At 57.7% G+C, this 10,699-nt stretch overlaps 4 protein-coding genes and 1 non-coding gene across 5 annotated transcripts in view; 3 read left to right on the forward strand and 2 right to left on the reverse strand.

Annotated features, from left to right (window-relative positions):
• Positions 1 to 1,234: 1,234 nt before the first annotated feature.
• Positions 1,235 to 1,857, forward strand: CHGG_08118 (uncharacterized protein; the record flags this gene model as incomplete). Its single annotated transcript, XM_001225773.1, has 2 exons — positions 1,235 to 1,626; positions 1,692 to 1,857. 2 exons carry the CDS (start codon positions 1,235 to 1,237, stop codon positions 1,855 to 1,857), a joined length of 558 nt encoding a protein of 185 aa, XP_001225774.1.
• Positions 1,858 to 2,296: 439 nt separating this feature from the next.
• CHGG_08119 (uncharacterized protein) lies at positions 2,297 to 4,615 on the reverse strand (the record flags this gene model as incomplete). Its single annotated transcript, XM_001225774.1, has 3 exons — positions 2,297 to 3,285; positions 3,489 to 3,620; positions 3,916 to 4,615. The coding sequence occupies 3 exons, from the start codon at positions 4,613 to 4,615 to the stop codon at positions 2,297 to 2,299; spliced, it is 1,821 nt and encodes a 606-aa protein (XP_001225775.1).
• Positions 3,639 to 3,733, forward strand: CHGG_11282. Its single transcript has one exon. It is a non-coding gene; the product is annotated as a tRNA-Ile (tRNA).
• A 643-nt stretch (positions 4,616 to 5,258) lies between the features above and the next one.
• On the reverse strand, positions 5,259 to 8,078 carry CHGG_08120 (uncharacterized protein; the record flags this gene model as incomplete). Its single annotated transcript, XM_001225775.1, has 3 exons — positions 5,259 to 5,531; positions 5,601 to 7,397; positions 7,452 to 8,078. 3 exons carry the CDS (start codon positions 8,076 to 8,078, stop codon positions 5,259 to 5,261), a joined length of 2,697 nt encoding a protein of 898 aa, XP_001225776.1.
• Positions 8,079 to 9,588: 1,510 nt separating this feature from the next.
• Positions 9,589 to 10,699, forward strand: part of CHGG_08121 (uncharacterized protein) — a gene marked incomplete at both ends in the record, with an annotated part of 3,802 nt that continues 2,691 nt past the window's right edge. The window contains 4 exons of the mRNA XM_001225776.1: positions 9,589 to 9,708; positions 9,784 to 9,995; positions 10,082 to 10,105; positions 10,177 to 10,669. Coding sequence (XP_001225777.1) covers positions 9,589 to 9,708; positions 9,784 to 9,995; positions 10,082 to 10,105; positions 10,177 to 10,669 — 849 coding nt within the window. The remainder of the gene's footprint in view (positions 9,709 to 9,783; positions 9,996 to 10,081; positions 10,106 to 10,176; positions 10,670 to 10,699) is intronic.

Here is a 10,699-nt window from a genome sequence, read left to right on the forward strand (position 1 = left end):
ACTCGGCAGCTACATAATCCACTCTTCGCCCTTCGCCCTCTCTCAGCAACCTCCCTCCTTGCCGACACCGAGAGAGATGCCGACTTGGGGGACAAAGAGCTACCGAACGGGCCTCCCACATGCCATTAGCGTCCATTACAATTGTCACTCGCAGCCTCTGATTGGAGGGGTTGTACGGCCATGTCATAAGCGCTGATGATCTCGACGGCGGCAACCGAGACAGCGGGGAGCAGCGGGGACAAACACGGGATGGCCTGCGCTGGGAGGTGTGGGAGCTGTTGAATTTCTGCGCGGTGCCCCGCCACAGCCGCATTGCATTGCCCGCCTGGGCTGGAAGTGCCCAGGTTCCAATGCCCGAGTCCAGTTCTCGGTGGCAGACGGGAGACTTGAAAATCTATCAAAAAAAAAAAAATTACCCAATTCATTGCGTATTTTGTGTGTATTTATTGATGAACATCTCATACCGATCTCGATTTGAGAGTATCGTCAAAATTCACAATTCTCCGATGGTCCGATCTCAAGAACTTCCCGCCCGCCCGGGCCAAAGGTTGTCATCGGATGGTGCGCCTGAACCCGATTGCCCAGGGGTGGGAAGGCCTGGAACAGGGCCCAAGAGGTCCAAGCTGCCGACAGATGCCCACTACAGAATTACGTCGCCAGGCGCTTGGCATCGGACAAACAATAAGCTCCGTCTCGACCTGCAGCGACCTTGTGGCCAAAAAAAAACCCGAACTCAAAAAGGAACAACAAATCATGAAAAAAGAGGAGTCAAGAAAAGAGAAGAGGCAAAAGAAATCGAGTAAAGAGAAAGAAGTAAAAATAACCCGAGAAATCAGAAAAAAGTAGTAAAAGAAAAAGAGAGAGAAGTAAAAGGAAAAGAAAAGAGAAGGGAGTTCGGCTTTCTTTGGCCAGAGGGCGAGTGACTGGCTTGGCAAGAATGGAAGCTCAGAGCACGCGATTGAATCCGATAACGTCCATACCCGTCCGATAAGCTACCACTTTCTTGAGACCGACACCGATACCAACACCAATACCAACACCTACCTAAACACCGCCTACCCTCCAACATCAACCCCCCCAAAAAAAACACTATGCGCTTCTCGGGTGCCGTCCTCGCCGCGCTAGCTGGGCACGCGCTTGCGCACGGGGACCACGGCGGCAGCGGGTCGCACAAGCCGGCCGTTGACGAGAACGCAAGCTGGATGCAAAAACACATGGCCGGTATGCTATAATTATGGCTCTCCGCCCAGCTGACGAACACGATCCCCTTGCTGACACCCGGCTTCCCCCCCACCCCCCGGCAGAGGAGCACCACGCGGACGGGTTTGACGCGGCATCTTTCTTCGCGCTCCACGACTTTGACGCCGACGGCAACTGGGAGGGCGAGGAAATCCTGCGGACGTACGGGCTGATGGACGAGTCGAACAAGGATGTGCCGGAACAGCGTCGGGTGCAGATCGTGCAGGAGATCTTGGGGCTGATCGACACCAACCGCGACGGCCGCATCAGCCGCGACGAGTTTGTGCGCTTCATCGAGACCGACGGCAAGACGCTGCCAGATATGGGCACGGGGCCCGGCCACCACGGCGACGACGAGTACGAGTACGAGATTCACCATTGGGAGAAGTGAGTTTATTTCATACTGTAGCCCCGGATGGCTGGATGACTGGGAGACGCTGACGGAGGCAAAGATACCACGACGAGAACACGAAGCTCGAAGACCTCACGCACCCCGAGGACATTGAGCACTTTAAGAAGCACGAGCAGATGGAAGCCGAGCAAGAAAGATTGGAGAAAATGAGCAAACAGAGCATCATCGAGTCCAACATCCCGTCCAAGTTCCGGCGGGGGAATTAAGGAGGCCTGTCCGCCGCGGCGGGGTAATGGGTAAAAAACAAACATAAACACAACCGACTTATACATAATGGTAATGACCCCAGCTGGCACCTCCAGCTATGGCACCGACGTAATCTATGCCTCGACACCAGATCTAGTAGTAATAAACACATCAAACACGCAGTGCCAGACCCCCGGCGCATACGTCTTGACCAGCTCAACGTGTTCCACCACGGCCATCTTTCTTCTTTCCTGCTGTTCCTCCTCCGCTCCCCACCGATCAAACATCCCCTGGACCTCCCCCCTCCGCGCTTCAATATCTGCCACGCCAATATTCTCATGAAGATGCAGCCACCCCTCCCCGCCCAGCACCATGCCCCACGCATCCCTCCAGACAGGCTCGCTGGTGGGCAGAAACCCGCAATTCACATGCACCACCTCCAACACCCCACCCCCCTCCCTAAACACCGCGCACCCGCCCAGCCGCATGCCGATTATCCTCCAGGAACACCACGATCTGCTCCCCACCGCCCATAGCCTCGGCCATATCCACCCCACCAACCCCTCCCGCTGCGAGATCATCACCATCACCATCTCTAGAAGATCCAGACACGACAACACGCACCGAGAACCCGTTGGCCGCCGCCCCGCGCCGCAGGCCCTCGACGCTCCACGCGTTGAGCTCCCAGCACAGCACCCGCAGGCCGAGGCGGGCGAGCGGGAAGGCGAAGTAGCCGATGCCGGCGTAGAGGTCGAGGGCGTGTTTGTTGTTTTTAGCAATTTTACTTTTTGTGGCTGCTGTGGTGGTGGTTGTTGGTGGTGGTGGTTGGGGGGTGGGATTTGGTTTGCGGGTATCGTGGAAAGACAGCAGCCGCGCCTTCTCCTTGACGTTGCCCCGGCTGAACATGGTGTGGGTCGGCGCCCAGACCTGCACCAGGCCGTTCTGCTTGGTGGTTACCCAGAGGGCGGCGTCGAAGTCGGCTTGGGAGGGCCTGGTCGGTGTGGATGAGGGGGGTGGACCGAAGTCGCCGTGGAGGGGGTGCAGGTGCGTGGGGGAGCGGAGGACGTTCTCGTCGTCGTCGTCGTCCCTTTTATGGGGCTCCTTTTGTTGTCCGCTAGGGCTGTCCCCGTAGGTGGTTGATGAACCGGAGCCAAGGTGTAACGGGATGCCCTCGTTGATCGCCAAGTGAGTTAATGGCGGTTTGTTGGCGGGTGATATGTGGCGGAGGATGGCGGTCCAGAGGGGTTCTTTTTGTGAGGGCCTCAACGAGGACAGAAGGGCCGGCCATGGTTGGGTGCTGAAACTGCCGCTCGGTAACAACACCATGGGCTCGTAGACTACCCAGCGTTTCGGGGCGCCGGATAAGAGCACATCCTTAATGTTACTGGTGCTGGTGTGGTCATTGTTGGGCCCTGCAATGGATTGGAGGAGTGGAGGAGAAAGGGATTCTAGCCACGAATGGACGGCAGCTTGAATCGGGTTTTGTTTTTGCTTTGGCTTTGGAGGTCGTGCCATCATATCGTCGTGAGGTCACGGAATAGAAAGGATCCCAGGGGGCTCAGAAGAAGATGGATCCTGCCCCGCAAAATCGAGCAATGGATGGAAAAGTCCCAGATCCAGCATTGGATATTTCGTCTGATACAACGTCTACCTTCGTAACTATCCCTAAACGCCACTGGTCGCATGGGGTCAATCCCAAATACCTCAGCCAGTTCTGGGCGACGTGAAAGGTGAAGGTCTGGCGAGGGCTCGCACCCCATTCCCTTCACATGTCCTAAACTCGCTGAATTAGTCATTCAAAGCCCGATTAGCTCAGCTGGTTAGAGCGTCGTACTAATACCGGTTCCACCTGTATATGGTATGCGAAGGTCAACAGTTCAATCCTGTTATTGGGCATCGATATCTTTTGCTTCACGGCATGTTTTTTGCAGCACGAATCATCATTATGTAGGAACTTTACAACATCCCTCAACGCACCAACTCCACAGCCCCCTACCGCCCCTTCTTCCCTTGAGCCCTCGCCTTCTCAACCACCAGATCAAACCTCTTAAACGCCATAGCCCCCTCAATAAACACACTCACCACCCACTTCCACCACACCGCACTCCCCCTCCTCACCCCGAACCTCCGCAGCCTCGTCCTCTCCAACAACCACGTCTCAAACACATGCAGCGCCACCACCGGCACAAAGATGGCCTCCACCAGCCACGTAAACCCGCCCACCCCGCCGGGGAACCACATCCCCTCCACCACCCGCGCCGCCACACTCCCCTCCGCAAACCACCCCCTCCACACAAGCCCATAACACAGATAATACCCCAGCACCGCCACAAAAATAGCCAAATCATACGGCACCCTCGGCGCCATATACTCATCCACCACCACCACCACCCCATCCCCATCCCCCCCATCAGGAGGAGGAACAACCACCCCCAACGCCTCCCTCGCCACCCGCGTCATCTCCACCAACCGCCCCCTCCGCTCCCCCCACCCCTCCAACGGCGGCTCAAACACCACGCGATGCAGCCCGTCGCGCCCGGGCAGCTGGAGCGTGAGGGAGTGCAAGTCGATGTCGGTCATGAGCGGGTTCTTCTTGCCATCGTCCGTGGAGGAGGAGGTGGTGTAGTAGGAGGGTGGGATGGGGGGCACGGCGCCGTAGTGCTGGAGGATGTGGCGCAGGTCGGTGCGGTGGTCGGTGTTCATGTGGGCGATGGTGCGGGCTTTTTGGGCGGGGGGGATGGCGGTGGTTTGGTCGTTGTTGCTGTTGGGGGTGGCCATTGTGTGTGGTTGTGGGTTGATTTGTTTGAGGTTGGGAGATTTGGATGTGGGACTGTTTTGCTGTGGGTGTAGTGGGTAGAAGGGATGTGTGTTGTTCTGTTCTGATGAAGCGAGATAGAGTGAGAGGAAGGGGGAAGAAAGTGATGCTTTGACGATGAAATGATGCGAGATGGATAAATAACTAAACCGAGGCTGATTTTGACTTGATTGCCAAGACAGCAAGGGCACCCAGGTCGCACAGTGGGGACGGAAGGGGATCATCACATGGCATGACGCTCCTCAATATGCCAATACGCTGTACACTCCGATGGGCGAATGAATGGTTACCTGGTTAGTAGGGGCGGATGGTTGCAGTAACACCTTCTGTCCCGACGAGAACGCACCGATATAGACAGGGATCTGGTAGGGATGCAGTCCCAACCATGGTCCACCACCGCCCAATGGACCGTAACACAAAAGATATTCGAATTATTCCTGACCGTAACTACAAGCAACCAAATCGAGTGAGGATGTGGGTATACGGAATACACTATACAACTTTTAAACCTCGCCCATAGCGCCATCGCCAACACCAGCCACAAACCACAAACCACAACCCAGCCAAAACACCGCCAAGTGCGGTCACCCATTACCAACCAACCCATCACGGCATCATGGCGTCCCAGTCGAACGTGCCGCTGCCCCAGAGCTCGTTCAGGTTGAAGCCCAGGGTCTCGAGGTTAAATTCCGAGTGCAAGGGCGGCATCTGGGGAACAAGATCAGCTCGAGCCGCCGCCTCCGAGTCACCGCTGTAGAGACCAACCTGCGGGATGGTGGACGGGTCCGCCGCGTTGGGCAGCCACCACGGCGTGCCAGGGACCTCGATCTGCTGGCCGGCACCCTGCTGGGACGACGACGGCGCAAAGGGCGTGACAGACTGCATCACCGGCGTTGTTAGCATCCACTCTAACCCCGCAACCCCAGTTCCAGGAACAAAAACACAAACCTTAGACCTCACAAACACATCCGCCGGCGACGGCCCCGGCCCCGGCCCCGGCCCCGCCCCGGCCGCGTACGCCCCTACACCCCCCATCCCACTGAACGGCGTGCCCACCACCGCCCGGCCCTGCTCACTCGCCGCCGCCGCACCGGTCTGCCCACCGCCACCACAACACCCACCCGCATTCCCACCACTACTACTCGGCGGCCCCGCCCCACCACCACCACCACCACCACCCCCCACACTCTGCTGACTCCCGCCCGGCGCCGCCAGCGGCAGCGGCAACGACGGCGGGGGCGGATCCTGCCCAGCCAGCAACTTCCAATGCAAATGGACGAATCTCTCGGCGCTGGCGGCCTTGGCGGCCTCGGGGGTCTTGGTGCCCAGGTGGGCCTCGAGCAGGCCAAAGGCGGCGCACATGATGCTGTAGCCCCAGGGCTCGTTGTTGCCGCAGCGTAGGATGCGGTCCTCCTTCATGGCGAGGCAGCGCTCGAGCAGCTGCAGGGTGTGCTGCGAGTTGATCATGATCATGTTGGTGCTGCCGCGGGGCTGCAGCATGGTCACGCTGCTGAGGTTGATTGCCAGCGTGAGGCTGTCCTCGCGCAGGAAGTTGAGCGTGCGGATCCCCTGCTGCGCGAGCCGGTCGTTGAGGAGTACCATGTCGCGCGCCGCGTTGTAGTAGATGATTTCGGAGTATTGGTATTTGGAGTTGGCTTTGCGGAGGCGGAGGAAGGGCTGGTGGAGGGGGATGATGTACTGGCGGAGTTGGATGTGCAGGAGGGTGTAGGCGAGGAGGGGCTTTTTGAGGACGGGGTCTTGGGAGGAGGTGGCGCCGGCGTCGCCGACGTCCCAGGAGGGGAGAGAGTCGATTTCTTGGTTGATTTCGTTGGTGTAGCGGATCACGCGGTCGTAGTCGAGCTCCTCGGGTGGGCCGGTGAGTACGCGGCTGAGTTCCAGGCGGAGGGGGAGGCTGTGGCGGCTGATGTGTTGGTAGGAGGAGAAGGTGTAGTCCGTTGGGGGGTGGGATGGGGGAAGTTCTTTGGTGTCTTCGTCGAACTCGTCATCGTCGATGTTGCGGGGCGGGTTGACGTCGTAGTGGAGGGAGCAGAGGATGGAGGGCAGGCCGTGGTCGAAGGACGCCTGGAGGTCGTAGCTCTGGATGGTGGCCCAGATGCGCCGCCTCATCTCCTGGTTGAAGGGCGAGATCTTGTCGCACATGTGGCTGGGCTCGCGGTGGAGGCCGACCGAGACGGCGTCCTGGGTCATGGAGCCCGCGTTCCTCCAGAAGCGCTTCTTCTTCATGGTGTTGACCCGCTTGGCCAGGTAGATAAGGCAGGCGATCTGGTAGTGGATCAGGCGGCGGTGTTTCTGGCTCTGCTGCTCCTGCCACTCGTCGACGGCCTCGACCCACCGGATGGCGTTCGCGTGCGAGTGCGACACCATCTTCTCGAACTTGTGCGGCATCTGGGCCGCGAGACAGCTCGAGATGCCCATGATGGCCAGGACGAGGGCGGTAAAGGCGGCATTGCGGGTCTCGGACGGCAGCCAGAACTTCGCATAGTCTCTACGGAAGGCGGGGATGTGGACAATGCGGTGGACCTGCTCGAATTGGTCCAGGTAGATGTTTACCAGACTATCTGTTTCCTCCTTGGGAGGGAGCAACGACTCCAGGGAGAGGTCTGGCTCGCGGAACTTGCGCTCCCTCTCCTCGGCGCCCTTGCGGCGGTCCTTGGTCCGGTGGATGTGTAGCGGCCGCAGCCACTCTTCCGAGGTCTCCTTCATGAAGGGACATAGCCCCGTGAGCTGTACAAGATTAGCCGACTGTTACATACGGGGGATATAACCCGGGTAGCATACTTCTTGGAAGGCTAGGAATGCACTATGTGGGCCAAAGTAGCGAGTCTTGAACTCCTTACCCCTGAAAAAGCGGAGTTCTTCCCTGTCGGCGACCGTCTCTTGGGTCTGCAGGAAGGGCGGCACCTCGACCTCGGGCTCGGGCTCGACGTCGGACTTGGGATGGTCCAGCAGGGGGGAGCGGTCTTGGACGGTGCTCCCGTCGAGGGAGACCTGCTTCACCAGCAGGTTCTTGAGCTGGGCCACTTCGAGCTCCAGGCGGCGGATGCGGTCCGATTCGCGGCCATCCTTGCGGAAGTAGGGGGATTCCCCACCGGTGCTCGGCAGCGACAGGCGGGCATCGAGACCCGCCAGAGCGGTCGGCGGAAGGCCGAGCTTGTTCGGCGGTGCCAAGCCGGGCCGGGTCTCGTACTCGCAACGTTCCGGGGTGCCCGACTGCAGGCAGCGGGAGCAGGGGAACTCGCGGTCACACGACAGCTTCCGGCGGCGGCACTCGAGACACGACAACCTCACGCGCTGGCGCTTGCGCGGGGGCGGGCGTCCCTCCTGATCGTCATGAAGGCCGTCGAGGGTATCCAAGTGCGACTCGGTGCCCGCGGGGCTCTCACTGCGCTCGCTCGGCTCCGACATTGTCCCAGCGGAGCTATCGGGCCGGGGGTCGGACTAAGAAGCACGCCACCACGGAGAAGTGGGTGGCAAGGAGACAGGTTTCTCTGTGAGAGACGAGTCTCGGTTCAAGTGGCTCCTAGCGGTTCCAGCGGCTCCAGCGGTTCCAACGGTTCCAACGGATACAAAGGTCCTAAGCGACGGTCGAGTCGGGAGCCGAGTGTTTATCAATCGATCTGATAATAAAAGTCGAGCCAAATGCATCCACCACTCGGCGCCATCGACAATTCGCTCCCTTGACTCATCTAGCAACAATAGCTAGCTGCTTACCATCGAACGTCACACAGCGATGACAAATTAAACAGAAAAAAACCATCAAATCGCCGATTCTCGGATTGCCTCAAAACCAAGGATTGCGAGTCTCTGGCCCCAAGTTATGTTTTGGCAGGTTTTTCTGTGTCATGACTTGGTTCGGAGCGCCGAGCAACCGCCGAGTGAATTGTTTGGAGCATCCTTCAGTGGGGAATTAAATCCGAGATCGCCGAGAGGGGAGGAATTGACGGGAAGAACGTTTCCCTTTTCAATTGTCGTTCGCTGAATGAAGCAAAAAAAGACCAGAACTATTTTCGAAACTACATAATCAGACTCTTCAGTTCTGATTTTTTGGCATCGAATTCTATGATTGTTGAGGAGTAACTTACTATGGTAGGTGCGTTGCGGCAACTGCCTCCAAGTTCAAAGGAAGAAGACAGGAAGTCTCAAGGGGAGGAGGCATCATCCCTCGAGGTACGGGAAGCATGAATTTTTGGGCGGGGAATCACAGAACCTACCTAGACCTCCTCTCTTCTTTCCGCTTCACCTCAATCTTGCGTTTTTTGTTTCTGATGATCACCAAACCTCAGGGCTTCACAACTCACAACCTTGAGCCCCACACCATTCCTGCACGGACCATATGGCCAACCAAATGGAGACGAACGCCAAAGGACATAAGATGGAAGAAAGAAAAAGATCAAACGAATAAAAGGGAAAGGGCCTTAAATGATACAAAATGAGTAGAAAGAAAGGTAAACCGAGGCCCTCTCAGTCATATCCGTTCTACAATCGAGCATCTACACATAATTGTCCATGTCATCGAGTACACCCTAACCCTGAACGCGCCCTTTGGTAGAAAGAGGAAGTTTGATCTGTGGACTTGATCAACTAACTCCCTCCCTACCTTACTCCCCGGTGAGAGACAATCGAGGAAAGAGTTAGAAGCTAGTACCAACCTCCTCCTCCATTGACCAGAAGAAGAGAACAACTCCGGCTCGATTCATCCCCAATTCCCATTTCTATTTTTGATCCTCACCACAAAGGCAAACCAAACAGGAGCGCGTGACAGAAGCTTGGCAGGGCGTTGCTTGTGGCACAGGACAGGCACCAGACAAAGAAAGACAACCGACAGCAATGCTCCCTGCTCCAGGGCTTGGCATCCCAGCGAAGGCATCCCAACACCTCGCATCAACCCCTCGAGATGTGATGAATCGAAGAAACAATGCAGCGCTTTATTTCCAGCCTCCTCCTGGTGGCATATGTTGGGATTGTGTCCGGCGCGGCAGAATTGACTCGGGGCAAGGTGTTTGACCGCTTCATCACCATTTGGCTCGAAAACCAAGTGCGTCGTCCAACCAACAGCGCAACACTGACTTATTTGCATTCACCACGCTGACCACACAATCGTACTTGCTAGGACTACGCCAAGGTCGTTGTCGACAGCAGCATCGCCGATCTGAAGCGCCAGGGCATTCTGTTGACCAGATACTACGCCCATACCCACCCTAGCCAGCCTGAATTACTTCGCTGCCATCCGCCGGCGACTACTTCGGCAACAATCACGACGACAGGCTTCCGCCTGCCCGAGAATGTTGCAACCGTGGTCGACCTGGCTCGAAGGACAAGAACGTGAAATGAGCTGGGCTTCCTTGGAGGATGTGTCGGGACCCGGCTACATGAGGCAATGCCAGCGACGAGTCGACTGGCACTGACAGATGGGACTATGTCAGGAAGCACAAGTGAGTCATACCTTTGATCCCATGCCTAAAAAGATATGCACCCCAAGTCCACATTACTAACCCTCGCGCAGCCCATTTGTGACCTACGACAGCGTCACCAACCAGGGGGAGCGGCTACTAAGGCTTGAGTCCTTCGACGACTTCCAACGGGCATTCGCTGCCAAGCAGGTGCCGCAATTCGTCTTCATGACGCCCAACATGATGAACGACGGCCACAACACGACACTTGATTTTGCTACGAAGTGGTCGCACAAGTTCCTCCAGCCGTTGCTCGCCGATAAGGCCTTCAACGAGCGGACGCTGATCTCGCTCACCTACGACGAGTCGGAGACGTACACCGAGCCCAACCACATCGTCACCCTGCTCCTGGGCAGCGCCATCCCGCCCGCCCTCAAGGGCTCCCAGGATGACACCTTCTACACCCACTACAGCATGCTGTCCACCCTGCAAGCAAACTGGGGCCTGCACAACCTGGGGCGGTACGACGTGGGCGCCAACGTCTTCAAGCTCGTCGCCGACAAGGTCGGCTACACGGCGAACAAGGACCCGGAGAATCTGCCTACCGTCAACAACTCGGCCTCCTACCCGGGCGAA

This window comes from Chaetomium globosum, genomic scaffold, assembly GCF_000143365.1.
Source record: "Chaetomium globosum CBS 148.51 scaffold_5 genomic scaffold, whole genome shotgun sequence".
Taxonomy (NCBI): domain Eukaryota; kingdom Fungi; phylum Ascomycota; class Sordariomycetes; order Sordariales; family Chaetomiaceae; genus Chaetomium; species Chaetomium globosum.